Source organism: Grammomys surdaster, unplaced genomic scaffold, assembly GCF_004785775.1.
Source record: "Grammomys surdaster isolate TR1022 unplaced genomic scaffold, NIH_TR_1.0 126086, whole genome shotgun sequence".
NCBI classification, from domain to species: domain Eukaryota; kingdom Metazoa; phylum Chordata; class Mammalia; order Rodentia; family Muridae; genus Grammomys; species Grammomys surdaster.
In genome coordinates, this window is record NW_021620894.1 from 935,759 (window position 1) to 954,052 (window position 18,294).

General features: G+C 49.1%; 2 protein-coding genes across 2 annotated transcripts; one reads left to right on the plus strand and one right to left on the minus strand.

Moving 5' to 3' along the window:
* The first annotated feature begins 545 nt into the window (after positions 1–545).
* On the plus strand, positions 546–5,698 carry Vsig2 (V-set and immunoglobulin domain containing 2). Its single transcript, XM_028755754.1, has 7 exons — positions 546–609; positions 985–1,199; positions 1,456–1,663; positions 2,480–2,638; positions 3,508–3,627; positions 3,735–3,879; positions 5,503–5,698. Exons 1-7 carry the CDS (start codon positions 546–548, stop codon positions 5,633–5,635), a joined length of 1,044 nt encoding a protein of 347 aa, XP_028611587.1. The 3' UTR covers positions 5,636–5,698.
* Positions 5,699–6,259: 561 nt separating this feature from the next.
* Positions 6,260–13,974, minus strand: Nrgn (neurogranin). The gene is made up of 4 exons (XM_028755899.1): positions 13,711–13,974; positions 7,475–7,701; positions 7,227–7,244; positions 6,260–6,853 (listed from the first exon to the last, which is right to left on the minus strand). The coding sequence occupies exons 1-2, from the start codon at positions 13,723–13,725 to the stop codon at positions 7,480–7,482; spliced, it is 237 nt and encodes a 78-aa protein (XP_028611732.1). The 5' UTR covers positions 13,726–13,974; the 3' UTR covers positions 6,260–6,853; positions 7,227–7,244; positions 7,475–7,479.
* Positions 13,975–18,294: the final 4,320 nt, after the last annotated feature.

Genomic DNA, 18,294 nt, shown 5'->3' on the forward strand with positions numbered 1-18,294 from the left:
TCTGTTCTTTCCTACCAAGTGTGGGGTCTTCAGATTCTCTGTCCTGGGTGCCTCTGGGAATGGAGAAATGGGTATAGTTTCCCTGGAGAGACTCATTCCCCAAGCAAGTGGTGGGAAGAGAATCTCCGAAGATTCTATGACGGCTCCTGGGATGCGTGCTTGTTGCCTATGGCCTCCAAGGTGACGTCATCATTGGCCTGTCAGTATCAGAATGCCTTCTCTTCTGCTAAAAGACACTTTCCTTGCAAAGTGCCAGTTCTGAACCCTTGTCTTTAGGGTGCCCATCCTAAGCCCAGCACCTTCCCTGGGGCCTGAAAGCTTCAGAAGTTGGCGGTGGAGGGGGAAAAAAGTATCCCAGAATCAGGCCTAGAGGAGGGAGGAGCATTTTTCTTACCTGAGGGTGCCCGCCTCTGCCCTTGTTTGCTTTGAGATAGCCAGTCTCTCTCCAGCCCAACACAAAGCGGCTGCCCTTCGGGCTTTCCTGGCCCTAACCCCTTTACATTCTTCAGACAGACAGAGGACAGGACCCGGTGACAGCAGTGGCTATGGCCTGGCCTCTGCTGGGGGCTTTCCTCTGTGGACACTTGCTGGGCTTCCTGTGCCTTAGCGGTGAGGAGAGGCTGGGTGGGCGGGATCAAGGCAAGAGCTGGGGGCAGGGCAGGGTTTCCCAGCCTGCTCAGTTCCTGCTGCCAGGACCCACTGTGCCAGGCGGGCAAGGGGGCATTGAAGGCTGGGAGGGGAAGCAAGAGGCAAGCTGGCGAGCTTGGCCTCTGTCGCCATCTGAGGATTTACCATTGCAGGATCTTTTATTTCCTTTACTGCCAATACATCCTCATACCTGGCCTAATCTTGGACCTTTTACCCACAAAAAACCGGGTTGGGCCGTGGGCTCCTCCCTCCTGGAAACCTCAAGTTTCAGGAGGGAAGAGGTTGAATTGATGAAGGAATTGTGCTGTGGCAAAGGAGGCCTCGGCCTCTAAACAGTCATAGTAGTATGGGACAGACCCTCCGGTTCTGTGTTGTTGGGGTCCTCGGTCCTAGGGCTAGCTGTGCAGGTGACGGTGCCCACTGAGCCACTGAGCATGCCAGTGGGCAAGACGGCCGAGCTGAGCTGCAGTTACAGCACATCGGTGGGCGACAACTTTGCCTTGGAGTGGAGCTTTGTGCAGCCTGGGAAGCCCATCTCTGCATCCGTGCCGGTAAGTTGAGGGCAGGGTGCCCGCTGGGGGTTGGCCAGAGACAGAGAGAGGGCTCACCCAGGATTAAGACTGGGGAGGACTTCAGCCATTTTGGCCCTACATTCTCTCTTCCTCTTCCACACAGCTCATGAGTCCAAACTCCCCCCGTGCGAATATAGTCTGGTTTGACACTAAATTGACTGAACCCCATGGTGTGATTGAGAGTATACTGTTCTTTGCAGAAAAGGGGACTTATATGCCTTGGGCCTCTTCTCAGATTCTATACTTCACCAATGGCCACCTGTATCCCACTGGCTCTAAAGCAGATCGGGCCAGCCTTCTCCACAACCCACCTACAGGAGGACTGGCTACCCTGAAACTGACTGACCTACGCCCCTCAGACACTGGCACCTACCTCTGCAACGTTAACAACCCACCAGATTTCTACACCAACGGGTTGGGGTTAATCAACCTTACTGTGCTGGGTAAGGCATACTGGGGACGCACTAACCACTCTCCTACCTTGACCCTGCTACCCCTACCCCAGCCCCACCTTTAGTCTTGATATGCAGGTCAAGCTCATAGCTGCACTGGGAGCCTCAAGAAAATAATTACCCTACCCTAGATGGTCACAGTAGTACTCCACCCCACAGTATCTCCCTTAGGGCCTAATATCTAAGTGTGTGTGTGTGCATGTGCGTGTGTGTGTGCGTGTGTGTGTATGTGTATCGAGAGACTAACCATATATGGAGGTGTTGAGTCATAGCATAGTTCACTAGCTCCGTCATTCAGGAACCTCCCACTGGTAGCTCAGATTTGGAGTCTGTCCTTTCCTAATGTCAGTGACAGAGGAGGGAAGTGGCCATCAGAGGAACAAAGCCTCTATCACTGAGTACCACAGTGTGCTCAGAGCTTCCCCCCGCCCCCATCATAAATCAGAGCCTGTTCAAAGCTGAGCAAGACGTTTGAAAAGTGGACAGGGATGTTTATACGAAAAACAAAAGGCCCAAGATGGGACACATGACCGATGCATTCAAATATCTGAAGGCCCTTCATGTGGAGGAGAAATTATAATTTCCCTTTGTGGGCCCAGATGCCAAGAAGTGAAACCTATCCATTGACATTATATTGTGTGCTTGGGCTCGGCGTGCGGAAGACCTTTCTAGGACTCAGCATTCCCAGTAGTGGCAATCACTTGAGTGGTATAGATGTCTGTTTAACAGAGGAACTGAAAAAGGAAATGCTGAACTCAGTAGGTCTGGGGTTAGAGGATTATGGAGGTTCTTCTGTGGTTTTTGCAGTGGCCCCCAGTAACCCCTTATGCAGCCAGAGTGGGCAAACCTCCGTGGGAGGATTTGCTGCACTGAGATGCAGTTCCTCTGTGGGAGCACCCAAGCCAGTGTACAACTGGGTACGTCTTGGATCTTCTCCAACGCCTCCTCCTGGTAGCATGGTTCAAGGTAAGAGTACAAGGCATTGGGAAGACAGGATTGGAACCTTAAGATCTGGTCTCTATAACCCATTCCCCACATCTGACTAAGGCCTTTTCCCTCCTCCTTTCTTGTATTGATGCCTTCTTGCCTGTCTTCCTGCTGGTGCTTGGGAAACACTTCTCAAGTGAAATGTCTTTCTGGATAGCATGGAAGACAGTAGAGGGCAGGGAACAAACACTCCTACACTTCCTATTTTTCTACTTATTATAGATTTGTTAAGGGTCACAAGTTTCTTCCAAACTTCCTAGAGAGACAACTAGAGAGAACTAGCAACTAGCTTGGACTGGTCCAAACAGTTGGTGGGTTTCTTTGGAGACCTATATCTCGAAGGCTTAGCTTCCTTTTGTTGGTCCCAGATGCCCCGTTTCATTGTGTAGTTACAGTCCCAGTAAACTGCTTTAGCCAGCCAATCGCCTCCCCTAGATCATTTCCTGATGTGTTCTCTGCCTTCCGAGGCAGAGGTAGAGTTCAGAAAAGCGGTTGGCTCAGCTTAGATCTATTCTAGAGGATGAATGTTTAGCTATTAAGACTTTTGCTGCCACCTAGAATCTGAGCTCATCCAGTATGTGCTCCACCTTCCTGGCTATGTGGTTCCTCCTCCTCGGAGTAGGCAGCAGTATGGGGTGGCAAGGGCACACAAGTTATAGTGACTTTGGAGTTCCTCTATGGGTCTTCTCAAATTGCTTTCTTTCTGAGCCAGGATCTGACCAATCAGATGAAGTTAAATCTTTCTTGGTAGATTGTTTTAAGGACTAAATGCGTTGGGCTTTCGTGGTAGTTTTATGGTCTCACTGTGAGTTGAATACATGGTAACACATGTCCTTCTCGCTCTCTAGATGAAGTGTCTGGCCAGCTCATTCTCACCAATCTCTCCCTGACCTCCTCTGGCACCTACAGATGTGTGGCCAGCAACCAGATGGGCAGTGCCTCCTGCGAGCTGAACCTCTCTGTGACTGGTAGGAGATGCTGGGCCTGGCCAAAGGTTTGGCTTGGGGGAGATTATATGACGCTATCTGAAGGTGGGACAAAAACTCCTACAACCCTGAGGGTCCTGTCTCTCTAGACTCATCTGAAGGCCGAGTGGCTGGGACTCTGATTGGGGTGCTGCTGGGTGTGCTGCTCCTGTCAGTCGCCACCTTCTGCCTGATCAGGTTCCAGAAAGAGAGGAAAAAGGAGCCCAAGGAGACGTATGGGGGTAGTGACCTTCGGTGAGCAGGAGAGCTGGGGGGTGGTACAGAGGGAAAGGAAAGAGATCAGGCTCCAAGTGGATGTCTTCAAGCTGATGTCATTAAAAGCCTTTAAGGGGAGCGAGTTCCTGCTTAGCCCTGGTACAGGAAGGAGGGATTGAGACTGATTCATAAGCTGGGATAGAGATGGCTCAGTCTGTCGGACTGCCGTGTGTGTGTGTGTGTGTGTGTGTGTGTGTGTACGTGGTGTATGTGTGTGTGATATCTCAGTGCATTTAAATATATATCACTTAATGCATTTAGCTATATATCACTTACCTAATGCATGTATCTGTAATGTATCTGTATCTGTAATGTATCTGTATCTGTATCATCTGTATCTGTATCTGTATCATCTGTATCTGTATCATCTGTATCTGTATCATCTGTATCTGTATCATCTGTATCATCTGTATCTGTATCTGTATCATCTGTATCATCTGTATCTGTATCTATATCTGTATCTGTATCATAGAGGTAAGGGTGGATGTCGGGAGTTTCATTTGTCTCCTGACTCTAGATGGGGCAAACACAAAAGACCAAAGCTCTCTTTGTCATATACTTGACACTTCAGCTGCAAGGCACGGTGTCAACGTAGAGATTGGTGTAATATTTCTCTTTCTTTCCTTAGACAGGGTCTCACTAGGTAGCCTTGGCTGGCCTGGAACTCTCTGTGTAGATTAGGCTGGCCTGGGACTCTCTGTGTAGACTAGGCTGGCCTCAAACTCACAGAGATCCTTATGTCTCTGCTCCTCAAGTACTAGGATTAAAGGTGTGCAGCACCATACCTGATCATTTCTGTGTGTGTGTGCATGCATGTACACAGATGTACATGTGTGTATACCTATCCGACCATTTCTGTGTGTGCATGCATGTACACAGATGTACATGTGTGTATACCTATCCGACCATTTCTCTGTGTATGTGCATGCATGTCCACAAATGTACACGTGTGTATATGTTTGTGCAGGTTGAGTGTGTATGTGGCCAGAGGATAGTCTGACCTTTCTAGGAAGGCCGTCACTCTTATCTTTACTCAGTGCAGTTTATTGATATTGTATGTTCATACTGTACGCGTGGGGAAGGGCATACGTGCTCTGTCACCCATGGGGAAGTAAGAGGACACCTTTTTGGAGTCATTTTTCACTGATCCGGAGCTGGCCAAACAAGCTAGATGCCAGGTGAACCCCAGAGATCCCCCCTTCTCCACCTCCCCAGCTCTGAGATTACAGGCCTGTGTCTGATATATTTCATGATAGTTCTTGGGGTTGGATCGAAGGTCTTCCTGCTTTAGAAACAAAGCACTTTATCCACCTCCTCAACTCCTAGGTCATGTCTTAAAATGTGGCCCTCAGACGACTAGACAAACCCACCAGGAACTTGTTTAAACACTCAGATTTAGGCCAATTTCTATGCCTCCTGAGGCACAGTCTGTGTGTGTGTGTGTGTGTGTGTGTGTGTAGACTGGCCCGGATTCCCTTCATTTTAAACAAAGTTCCACAGATGATTCTCGGGATAGCAAAATTTAAACATCCCGGAGTTAGAGGATGCCAGTTGCCTAAGGGATGTCTCTAGCCTCTGTATGACTTTGCTTGTGTCCTTCAGGGAGGATGCCACGGCCCCTGGGGTCTCTGAGCAAGCTTCTGTGAGAGCCGATTCTAGCAAAGGGCTCCTGGAGAAATCCCCATCCACCAGCACTGTGACCACCACCAAGTCCAAACTTTCTATGGTTGTCTGACTTCTGATCGCTGAGGATGGTGAGGGGGGGAGTGTTGATAATTAAAGCCTTTCCATCCCATGCTACCTCGTTCTCCTTTCTACTGGTGAATTCCTCTTTGTGGCCTAAAAAGTACTATCATTAAGGGAAGGAATGAATTTGCAATCCCAGAGATGGTGTTGCAAGTAGGACATTCGGCTGGGCCCTAGGGATAGGCTTCAACCCCGGTGTCTTTGTATAGCTCCCACCCTTTTACCCCACGCCCGCCCCCACCCCGTCTCTGAGTTTTGGTTTGATTTAATGACATTTTGTTCTGGCTTCCATTAGTGGCCTTATGCAAACCCTGCTCCCCTCGCTTCCCATTCCCTCCCGCCCCCCACCCTGCACCCCTCTGAACACTTAGACATTCTTCTTTATTGTTCACATTCCAACCCAGGATGGTAACATGCACACGCAGAGATTAAAAACCTTCCAGCCACAACCCCAGGAGCCCAACAGGGGAGGGGCTATCATGGGGCAGGGCTGCGGATGACTCCTCCTGCCGGAAACTCCAGTAACTCTGAAGGCTTTTGCATAAACAAAGGAGAGCGGGAGGGGTTGCTCTCAGGGTGCATTTTCAAGAAAAAAAGGGGTGACAGGCAGGTGTGGGATAGGACTTCACTTCCCATTAGAGCAAGAGACATCATCAGATAACCATGAAAACCTCTTCCCCTCTTTCCTAGCCCCAGGTTTAGGAGGTTGAGGTTAAGCTAGGGTGGAAAGACGCAGGACGCCCCCTTTCGTTGGCCACAGAACGAAAGGACTTGGTGGTTGCTTTTCTTTTTCTTTTTCTTTTCTTTCTTTTCTTTTCTTTTTTTTTTTTTGAGAGTACTTGGGCGACGCATTGGGCGCCCTCTGCAGTACGCGCAGCGAAGCGCACCGAGGCTGCGGAGGCAGAGCTGCATGCTGGGCGCGTGGACGGGTGGGCGTGAAGCAAAAGGACATTTTTGGGGGTATGGGGTTTGGGACGAGGGTGGGGAGAAAAGGCAAAAGGAGACCACGTTAGACTGAAGAGCTAAAAAGGGCACGGACTTGGCTACGCCACGACGAAGCCAGCCTGGGAGAGGGAGTCTCTGGGACGCGGCGGGGAGAGGGGAGGGCTCCTGAAGCTGGCTGGTTGGTGGGAAGGAGGGGCTCACAAACACAGTAGGGAAGTCTTGTCACTGCGAAGGGGACGCGGCATCCGACTCTCCTCTGGAACTGAGGAAAGAGAAGGTCTGAGAATCTGCCTTCTGCTGGTATCATTCTCCCCAACCCCCTTTCGGGGAGTGTCACCTGGACCCCCCGCCCCGGCTCACTGAGCTGATGTGTGCCCCAGGGCAGCTACGTGAGTGAGCCTCCTCGAGCTTATGGCCCTTGGCTGCGCTTGTTCAGTCAAATGAGGGTGACTGACTGTGTGTACGTGTTGGTCTAGGTGTGTCCCTGCCGTAGCCTCAGGCGTGGGGACATACCAGAGGCCTGCAAAGTTATGTTTCTTGGCAGGGAGGGGTTGAGGGCTAGTCAGAAGAACTAGGGAATTGGGTCATTTCTCCCACCCAGCATACTCCCCTACAAACTCTGTCGCTTTGGTTACCTTCTAAAACGTTCAGTTCTTCGGTCCAAGGTGAGGCAGATGAGAAGGAGGGAGAAACAGGTTAGCTCTTGGCACATCAGCATCCTTGGCCTTCTCCCACCCACTTGTCTTGGTGTTCTAGGTCCCCATCCTTAAGTCCCTTCACCATCTTCTCCATTCCCAGCCCAACCTTAGACGTCCCCAGCTTTTTCCAAGCAGGCCAGGAAGCCAAGAACCTCCCGCCTGCGAAGCGCTCCAGCCAGCCTCACCTGGCCTAGTCTCCGCTGGGGCCGCCGCCCGCGCCTCCCCGGGCGCCCCCAGCTCCGCCTGGTCCCCCGGGGCCCGGTCCCTTCCGGCCACACTCTCCACTCTTTATCTTCTTCCTCGCCATGTGGCCCCGGAAACTCGCCTGGATTTTGGCTGCTGCGGCGTTGGCTCCGGGATCATCCAGAGGGATGTCTAGAATATCGTCGTCTGGCTTGGAGCAAGCGCTCTCCTGAGGATAGGGCAGGTTTTTGTTTTTGTTTTTAAAAAAGGGTGGTTGATAAGGCTCAGTCACGGAGGGGCTGGGCGTGATAAAGACCAGGGGATGGGGTAGATGGGGTAGGCTTAGTGCCCTGTAGGATTGGGAGCACCTCAAGGACAGCTAGGAGTACAGAGGGAACCCTCTGAGGGCTAGTGCACCTCCTAGGCAGCAGCCACCAAGAAGGTTCTGGGACAGGCGGATGCAGGAAGAAGTGCAAGAGAGGATGGAGAGAAGAAAGCCAGCTAGCCCCATTTGAAAGTAGCCTTTAGTTTCAGGGCTACTTGAGTGTAAGTGGAGTCTGGAAGAGCAGGGAAAAGCAGCAGTCACTCCTGGAAATGACCACCCTTTGCTCTCAGAAGATGACCTGCAGCTCAGAAGGACCTTTCTTTGTACGGGATTCCTCAGGGAATGGACACACATATCTGCTACAGAGCAGTTCTCTCTAGAGCAGAACTGCACCAGAACTCAATTCGGGAGAAGATGGGGCCACTGCTCCTGGAGTCAACCAGAGGCCCAGAAGCAGTGTTCCCATTGGCCTTGCTGTTTCTTATTGCCTCCCAGGTTGGACTCAAACACCCCAAAGAAGTAAAGCAACAAGAACTGAAAAGGAAACAGAAGGCAAGATGTTCTTTCTTTATGTCCTTGTGAGAAGAAAGGAATTAGGCCAATGGCTACCATTTAAGTTTTTCCCTTGTCCCAGGTGCAAGAGTGGTGGTTTTCAAATATTTTAATTCTTCCTCAACAATAAAGATGGGGCACTCTTTCATTCTTTCTTAAGTTTGTCATGATAAAGCTGATAATCAGGAAGGTTTAAAAAAAAAAAACAACAAACCTACCTGGGGTCTTAGATAATTATAGCTGATGGATTTGAACCTTGTTACGTCAAGTTCTAGAGTTTATTTCAATGCCTAAGAAAGGAAATACAGCCAGCTGACCAGCTTAGCTGTACTCTTGGGAGTACTGTGTGATCTTGGAAGGTTATCTGAGCTTTTCCAGTCTTAGACCTTTCATTTGGAAAAAAAGTCACCGTGATAATATTCGCCTTTATGGGTTCTGGAGAAGAGTAAATTGGATAGTCTCATGGAAGTTTCTAGCTGATCAGTAAACAGTAACTATGATTGCCTTGTAAAACAGTAAGGTGATGTAAAATGATCAATTCTGTAAGCCGAAAGTGCACCCATAACATCAATCTTACACGACTTATCCTAATAATATGTCATGTGCTATGATATGTTTAGCCAATGATATATCACATACACAATGGCAGTCCCCAATTAGATTAATGGTTGATGTTGTAGCTGTTTTAGTTTACATATATGCCCGGTAATGGTTTGAACCATTATGAAGTTGGCTAACGACACACACATTTCTCAAGACAGACTTCTGTCATTAAGGAATGTGTGATATCATCAAAGCCACCTCTGTTGCCCAGGGTTTCTTCCTTTTCTCTCCTTTCCCTTTCTTTCCCTTACTCTTAAACCTGCTGTTTCTGAGTGCTGGAAATCAAATCTATGGCCTTCTGCATGATTAGGAAATATTTACCATTGAGCTACATCCCTGGACAGAAGGCTACATGTACTCCAGGCAAGCCTTCAGCTCGTGTTCATATTGCCTCTACCTACAGAACGCTGTAGGCATATTTTCATGTCCAGCTTCTGGTCCTCTGTCACCCTGCCTTAGGTGAGAGTAGAAAGGATTGGGGCCAGGTATGGTGGTAGATTTCTGAGCTCTCCGTCCTGTGGAGTTTTGGAGTCTGAGGAAGGGAAGGTCAGGAGTTTGAGGCCACCCTGGGCTACATAAGATCTCAAACACACCATCACCCCTACTCCCCACCTCCCTCACCCCCACTACAAACCAAACAAGAATAAAGAAAGGATTCGGAAGCTGCTAGTATCAATTTCAGAGGCTTACTACTTCAGCATCAGTAAGGACTGGGGAGGGGAAGCAACTATGAAGAAGCCTAGAAGCTATGAGGCCTAGAAGAAGCCTCCTATGGCTTCTGGGATTTTGTCCTTATTTTTTTTTTGACCAAGAAAAGCTCACTGCTTTCGAGATCTCTCTTCTTACGTGAGGTGGTCAAGATCTTACATTGTAAGTTAGCTTTCCTTCTGCCTCATCCTGGCCATCAGCTATAGGCAGGGTGTGAGTGAGGATTCAGTCATCTGTCTCTGACAGGTTTGCCCTAGGAGCATAGTTCTTAAGTTTTAATTTATTTATCTTTTGAGTCCAGGACTCATCCTGAAGCCCTGGGTGACATTCAACTTGCTGTGTAGGCCAGGCAGGGGTTTGAACTTCCCACAGTTTTCTTGCCTCTACCTCCGGAGTGTTAGGAATACAGGTGTGGCCTACCATGCCCAGCCTGTAAGCATAGTTTTTTACTCCAGACGCCCAAAACAAAGTTTACAAAAGACTCCCCCTCATCATGTTTTCCCAGCTGGCCTCATTTCCTGGGCCCCAGAGTTCCTTAATTTCTGCTCAAGATGCTTCTCGATTGATTTAAACACAATTTCAGGAAGCTGCCAAGAGAATGCGGACAGATAGGCCTAAAACACCATCCTCTGTCTTCTTGTCTTCCTTAGTTAGCTCTGTGGCTGTCTCTGACATCATATACTTCACATAAAATTCAGATCCACCCCTTTGGGTTTTCTGATTCTCCAAATGCAATTCTCTCTTTGGGATATCCTTAGGAAGTAGGATTTTTGAAAGAGGCCAGCAGGTACAAAAACTCATTCGAGATCCCCTCTCCTTGGTCTTACCCGCTGTCAGAGGATGCGGTGGTTTGGGTGGTTGGTATTTTTCTCCAACCATCCTAAGACCCGACCTTATCAACACCCACCATAGATGATCCAGAATATGAAATCTGGCAAAACAAGTAGAGCCTCCTCCAACACGGCCTAGCATAGGCTGTACTGCTCTTCTTTTGAGTCTGTTCCTGTCCCTCTGACTGATTCCTGAGGACAGGCTGCTCATGGCTTCACATAGACAGAACTGGAGGCAAATGGGGTAGGAATCTGGGAGAAGCTCATTGGTTTTGGTGCTTGGGTCGCTGCTTCTCTTAAAGCCAAGACTGATGGTAAGTCTGTGTTGAGGGGCTCTGAATGAACTGGGGATATCTGGGGGTGGGAGAATAGACTTGCCAAAAAAGGAGGAGTCATGGACGGCCATATTTCTTTGCCTCTGAGACTGTCATTTTCTTCAGGGCCAAGGAGAACTTAGCTCAGGTGAATAGTATCTTTCCGCTCCCCAAATCTGAACAGCTTTAAGAACTATGCCTGTCAGCTGCCTGCTATATATCAGGTCCTGTGCTGAGTACTCGGGACATTTTTATGCGATGAAATTCCCATTTTAGAAGTCAAGAAAGAACCCCAGAGATGTTTTATAACTCCCTCAGGTTGCATAGGAAACAAACAGTGAAATGATCTGCTTCAGACCATTCTGTACTTTTACCCCTGCCTCAGGGAAGACAGTTACTTCTACACTGTTAGCTGGTATGCAGTCAACTAGACAACGAAGAAAAAAAGTAGTGGGCTATCAGAACAGATTTCTTTTCCTTTTCCTATTAAACGAAGGCAGGAAACGCATGTATGTTTGCTATGTCAATCAGCCACCGGAACATTGAATAATAGCTCCTTTAAAAACATTCCCTTAAAAAAAGAACACTGATCTGTTTTCTTCTTCTGCATTTCTCTCTAAGCTTGCTTACCAAGGTGGGGGAAAGAAACACATAAGGCAAGACTAGATTCTTCCCAAATTTCAAGTAGTTTGGTCATGGAAGAGAACCCAAGAGTAACACACGAGGAGGCATACTGTTCTCTCTACAGCACAGGGCTGCCTGGTAGCAGCTCTACCCTATCTCAGCCCTCCACCCTTCTGGTCCCCTTTCCCTTCCTTCTGCCTCCCACCAACTTCACAGAATGAGACTGATGCTGAATATTATCTGGTCCTTTGGTCCAGTGGACTTGGAACATGAAAACAGAAGACTGTGTCAGGGCTCAGTGGAGGAGGTGCCCTGGACCCTGGACATTCAATACCTCTGGTTGCCCTACTGGGTGGGTAGTCTGTCTTTCTCTAGTGGACACTGATTTCAAACACATCAACCACCCTCTCGGCTATTATCTATCTATCAATATTAGTTATCTGTTAGGTGGCTATCTACCTGCCCTGCACCAACGGCTTCCTGGGTATTCATAAGCACTAGCCAGGAGAGACAGGGTTGGAGGTTGGAGCCCCACATCCCACCCTCTTCATCCTTCTCAGGCTTCCTAGAGACTTCAGCCATTCACGTCTTCTCCACTGGCCATGTCTGCCGATTCCTTTCCCATCCTTCTTGGCTTCTCAGCCTTTTCTTTCTCGACTAGCAGTTACCCTCCTCCCTGTTGACTCATATCTCATAATCTGCCTTCTATTTATTTTATTTTTTTTACTTAATGGAACAGTGCCGAGTATTAGAGGCTCTTCCTCAATTGAGAGTGAAGACCCGCGCCTCCCCCTTTCCCAGCCAAAAAGTGATTCTTGGGCTCAATGTGTAGCTCAGAAGCAGAGTTCATATTCAGCAGGCATAAAGCCCAGAGTTCAATCCCCAGCACTAAAAATAAATAAGTAAATAAACAAATAAGCAAAGAAACTGTTCCCCAGAGAATAGCAAACAGCTTCCTTGGAAGAAGCCCTGGTCAGTGTTCTTCAAAGGGCGGGACTACATGTGATTGGCATGCTTCTTTTTATGTCTCTTTTTTTTTCTGGTCTATACATTTACTGCCACGAGCATTTAAGGTAATGAAAATCAGTATGCTTCAAGGAGGGATTGGAGGGCAGTCTTTTGAGAGAACAGGGCTCCACACTTGTCAAAGGTGCCTACTTGTGTGTGTGGGGAACACATTTCTAACCCCCTGTTTGTACAACTGTAAAAGACCTACCTACCTGGGGTGATGAGGCACACTGTCAGCTGTTATTGATTTAACAAGAGTTAAAATGTCAGCAATGGCTTGTCCCTAAGTTCTCACTGCCTCTTGGCACCTAGACAGTAGGAAGTGTCACCTCTTAAAGAAATGGGTTATTCTTTCCTTCCAGACTTATTTATTTTGCACGTTGTGGGAGAAAGGACGGGTTAAGTAACCTCTGGCGTCTTTAGCCAGGCTGACAGAAAGAAAACACTAGGAGTTTGGAGTCATCTTTTTCCGCAGATCGCAGATCGGAGGCTAAGAATAAGCAAACACATTTTATATAGGTCTGGATCACTCAACTCCTTTAGCCAGCTAGGAGCCGAGTCCTGTGCCGGATGCCTTCATACAAGAGCTCTTAACAGGATCTGCTTTGGCATTAGGCACAAGAAGCGTCCAGTTTCCGTGTAGGCGCTGACACAGACACTTCCTCCCCTTGCTCGCAGGGCCCTCTCATGGTCGCTCACCCAGCACCCTCCAAAGGAGAAGGTCTTGGGGGCTGGACCAGCTCCTCCTCAGAACCACACTGACTAGGCTCTTTGCTGCCCATCACCACCAAAACCAGCGTGGATTCTCTCCGCCTTCGCCACATAAGGGCTTAGACGATCATCTGAGAGTCGTGAAGATCTAGCCACAGTCCGCGACAGCAGCAGTGAGATAGGAATTCGGGGGTGGGGGTGGGGGCAAAAATACCAAAGGAAAGGACTAGCACACCAGCAACTTTCTTGTGTGTCCATGAGGGAAGTTCCACCTCTCGTCTAACCAGCAGCTTTCCTGCCTGAAAGCTCTGCTCAGCTCCGGATCCAACCTAGATTGTCTGGCCCTTGGGCGCTCAGACGCCCCCGCGAGCTGGGGAGCATTTTCCCCAGGGCTTGGCTCAGATCAGGCAGGCGCCTTTCACCATCCAATACAATATCTCATCACCATCCTTCTCCACATGGCTCCTAGGTCTTCCGCACCCACTTCCATCCCTTACTAACCCTCCCAGGGGTTCTTGGGCGCCCCTTGCCCCAGACCAAGCTGAGTTCAAGTATGGACTCACCGTGCAGCAGTCCATTGCCGGTGTTGAGGGTCCTTGGCTGGGGTGGAGCCTGGTGCAGAGCGGGGGTGGGTTTGTACGATGCTGGGTGGTAGCTCAGGGACTGTCGGGCACTCCTGGACCAGTACAGAATCGGTGCAGAACCAGCCTCTCTCCTCTTGGGTCCGGTCTCCCGCGCTCCGCAACTCTTGCGAATGTAACCTGAGCCCTGCGGCCTCGAAGCCAATCAGGAGACGCTTTCTGTAGGGTGGGCGGGGAGAACTGGAGCGAGGACCACTCCCTCTCTCGACTCTCCGCCTCGCTCGCTTTGGTGCCCCAACCTCTCCGCCTACACACTTCCATCCATTCCTCCTACACACCCCATCTCCCAAATTCAACCCCCACCTTGCTTTCTAAATCGCAGACTGTCAGGCAGATGTACGTCGGAGGAGGCACAAGGTCCCCAACATCCAGGGCACAAATATACATCTGGGCGCAGCACGCCCTACGGCCCATAGATAGAAAAACCACGCACCCCACCCACCTCCCTATACTTTCACAACCCAGAATCCCAAACATTACTCCCTCCACCTCTCTCCTCTGCAGAGAAGTGCCCTCCTCACTCTAGCTATAGAGAAAGCTGATGATAGACAGCCTGCATGATGGGCACCTAGCGACACAGACTTTCCAAGCCTCGTGCATCCATATATACTCCCAGGCTGAGTGGCGTGGCTATCTTCCCACATACAGACATTGCAGACACAATAGGCAAAAACAACTACATAGACCGTGTACGCACACCCTTTGAAGCCCAGGTAAATTGTCGACCTCCTGTTCGCTAGCACATAGACAAAAACACCTGCATTCTCACCACCGGCAATGTCTGCATTAAGTGTTTTCTTCTCAAAATTTTTTACCGAAAACGCTGTATTAGCACACGTTGATTCTACATACTAATTCTACATGCTAATTATACATAGTAATCATGTTCACCTGGTTACCCTCTTTTGCCACTCTCATTCCTGATAACCCTCCATTCTTTCCACAAGTACCCCTTTTCCTGTCATGTCTTTTTGGGGGGAAGGGAAGGAGCCTATTGAATTTGTTAGTGTTGTTCACAGGAGCGTGAGTAAGGGCTTGTTTACAGCATCGTAGGCATCATACTAGTGACTACACTCCTGAAGTAAATGTCTCTCCTTACCTCACCAACTATTAACTGTATATAAGTCTTCAGGGTGGGGTGGGACCCTCATAAGCTCCCCCTCTTTCCATGATGAAGTGTTGATGGGCCCAATCTTGTGCAGATCTTGGTCAGGTGACCCAGCTGTTGTGAACTCAATAGCCAAGTCATGACTGGAAGTCATAATTTCATACCTCACCTCCCTTCTTCTGGTTCTTCCGGCCCCTTCTTCCATGATGTTTCCTGAGCCGTGGAAGTATTGGTGTACGCATGTCCTCTCTATGGCTGGGCATTCAATAACCTCTGATTCTCAGTACTTTGACTAGTTCTAAGTGTCTTCTGCCATTTTGTATCTATCCATGACCTGTGGTCTATCTGTCTACTCATCTGTCTATTCTTCCATCCATCTGCACCAAATAAAAAACATGTATGCCCAGCACCCACTTTAATGTATTTGTACTGCTGGTATAGACTTAGCACCCTCCCCTCCCCTATCCCATTCCTCAAAATGAGACAAAAGTTAGCTACCCTCACACTTGTTCTTAGGAGGAAAAAAGATGCTGTCAACTCAAGCAGTGTAGGGGTTATCCCTGGTTTTGGCCCTTTGGGCCCATGCTGGGGAAACATGTGGTTTAGAGAGAGGCTAGGAAGCAGAGATATGGAAAGGAACATCTGGGGTATGCAGCTTGACCTTTTTGTGGTCTCTTAATCTCCCAGCCTGTCAGGGTAGTATAGCTGACTGGGTTGCAGGATACCCAGGTGGTTGGGAGCCCTTTGAGAAAACCCAAGTCCACTTCAGCTAAGTTCTCCAAGGAGGGACAGGAAAGGAAGGCTACTGCTTAGAGTAGAGAGGAAGAAATGCCTGGTGGCTCTGAGTAGGACAGGGAACCTCAAACAGCCGAGCTACAATGGATCCACTGTCACAGGCCAGCCACAGTGGGACTGTCGAATGCTACTGTTCCACTGAGTGTCTGGGTCATCACTTTCCTTGTTAAAGGGGGAATGAGTGGAAAGGATATGCCAGAGTCCACTCAGGTTGAGGACATGATTAGCCAGCTTGGGGCTCCTAGCTGAGCTGGAGGCTGGCTGGGATTCCAGGATTGGGGTGTAGGGGTGTCTCTCCCAGCATGTTTGGGACCCACCCACCCCTGTAACAGCAAATCTGTTCCCCAATCTGTCTCTGGCACATCTTTAATCCCCCCCCCACCTCCACCAAATGGCAGGATGTCCTAGGAACTAAGGTCCTTGCCTAAATGACAAACACATCTGGAGCCTCTGGTTGTGCCAACTTCCCCGGTGCTTTTACCCCAGGACCCAGAGGGGAGACGGAAGCGGGAAAACGGGGCAGAGGATATCAGATCTGGACTCTGCTTTTCCCAAATTAGAGCCGAGGAATTCGGAATTCGGGATTTGGTGAGTCTGCAGTAAAGTCTTCGAGTTGCTAGGCAACCTTGCTCTGCAGGCTGTGCTGCCTCTGGGCCCTTCTTCCTGCTGGTCAGAACTGAAAGGAGGGGTATCTTTACCCTCCTCTTCCAACTCCCACACAGCACCTCCCTCCCTTCCTCCTATAAGACACCTTTGTGTGGGGTGAGGCTGTCTGAACACTGGCAGACCCATGGGATACCAGATACGGCAACTGTCAGTTCCAACCGCAAAACAACCATTTCAGCAACAGCCCACTTGAAGTGCCCACACAGAACTGGCCTCAGTGCTTGCCCTGGGGGATGGGCAGGCTTCAAGGTGAGGAAAAGACAGACAGAGAGGAAGGCAGAGCCCAGATTGGGAAGACAGACACACTCACAATCCAAATACACAGAAGCAAGTGACACATACACATAGACTCAAAGGCACACAACACTGGCTGCTCATATATCTTTAGGAACACTCTGAGCAGGCTGTCACACTGTGACATCCAACACTTCTTCCTGTTGGATTCCTTCACTGCCTCGGAGCACAACTTAAGGCTAGTGGGAAGTCTCTCTTCTGGACAAGGTGCCTGGACTTTGTCAGCAAGGTGAGCTGATGGAACTCTGAGCCTGTGGTTTTCTAGGTGAGCTTGGAGAAGGGACAGGAACAGCCTGGAGCCCTTGTGTGTGACTGCATGAATCTGGTCTCTGGCAAAGTGATGTCAAGTTATGCTTCCTACTAGCCTGCTTAACTTTAGGGTCTGGGTGTAAGAGATCAAGTTTTAGAGAACGTCTTACAGGCAATTTGGCTAAGACCCTGGACCTTATACTTTTGGATGCCTCCAGTTCCAACAGCCCTGCCCATTTGCCAGCTCCCACAACTGTCAAAGGAAAGGATTGCAGACCTGGAAAGAAGAATTCTAGGAAAGGCCTGGGTTAGGGAGGTAGCCAGGGTATGCTACTACCCTGGGCTAGAGCCAGCAAGGATTGTGGAAGGTAAGGCAGATAGAGGAGATGGTGCAACCAGTGAGAAGATACATCATAACTTAGTGTAAAGCCTCTGTGGTCCAGTACGTATCCTTCTCAGGACAGATGGAGATGGGATTTGGAGAGGATTGGTCCTAGTAAGCAGGGGGGTGGGTGGGAAGGGTGAGGAGTCACGTGACTATCTATTTGCCAATACTTGTGGCTTCCCCTCCTTGGAGTGGGCCCTCTCTGAACATAACATCCCCGCTCAAGCCCACAGAGACACTCCATAATAAGAAGGGGTGGGAAAGCTGGAGGCTTGTGCCTTTGGCAGAGCTGATCTGGGGCTTCTAAGGTCAGGTTTTACCCATTTGAGTGGAGGGAGTGGGGGTAGCAGGAAATTCAGTTTTCTCTGCAAATATTTCAGCTTTTGCTGTAGTCATATTTTTAGCAACCTGGTTGGCAGAGAAGGAGCCTGGGTACATTTTTTTTTAAAGGGGCCTGTGCCAGACTGGAGGGCTCTTTCCACCCCTAACCCACATGTCAGGAAGGAGGGGGAGGAAAGAGGGCACATGGCAGAAGGGTTGCATTCAAACTACAAATTCAGGGTTGCTGGACCTGCTGACCATGATGTCATCCTCATTAACAGTCATATTCATCACCCGTACCCTTACCGTCTGTATCAACGAGAAGAGTAAATATTTCCTGACCCTTGGGCTGTGAAGAACGCTATGGGGACACAATATAGAATTGTATAATATGTAGTTCACCCTCCATGTCTGTGAGGGTGAGTATACGGACTAAGCTAACCGTAGGCTGCCAATATTCTGGGAAAATAAACTCATCTATACCGTTCAGACTTCCTTTCTTGTCATCATTCCATAATACAGTACAGGAATCATTTACATTGAATTGAGTATTATGCATAAGCTAGGGAAAGCTTAAAATACGCAGAAGGATCTGCATAGGTTCCTCGCAAACATGTCGTTTTAGACAACTTTTAAATTATTATTATTTAAAAAAAAATTTTTTTATGTGTGTCTGTAGATGCCTCTG

What these genes read in the sequence shown, in the direction of transcription:
- Vsig2 (XM_028755754.1), top strand. Translation starts at nt 546, where the DNA reads ATGGCCTGGCCTCTGCTGGGGGCTTTCCTCTGTGGACACTTGCTGGGC. An exon ending in GGGCTTCCTGTGCCTTAGCG is followed by an intron (nt 610 to 984) that starts GTGAGGAGAGGC and finishes GCCTCTAAACAG; the next exon opens with TCATAGTAGTATGGGACAGA. An exon ending in TATGGGGGTAGTGACCTTCG is followed by an intron (nt 3,880 to 5,502) that starts GTGAGCAGGAGA and finishes TGTGTCCTTCAG; the next exon opens with GGAGGATGCCACGGCCCCTG.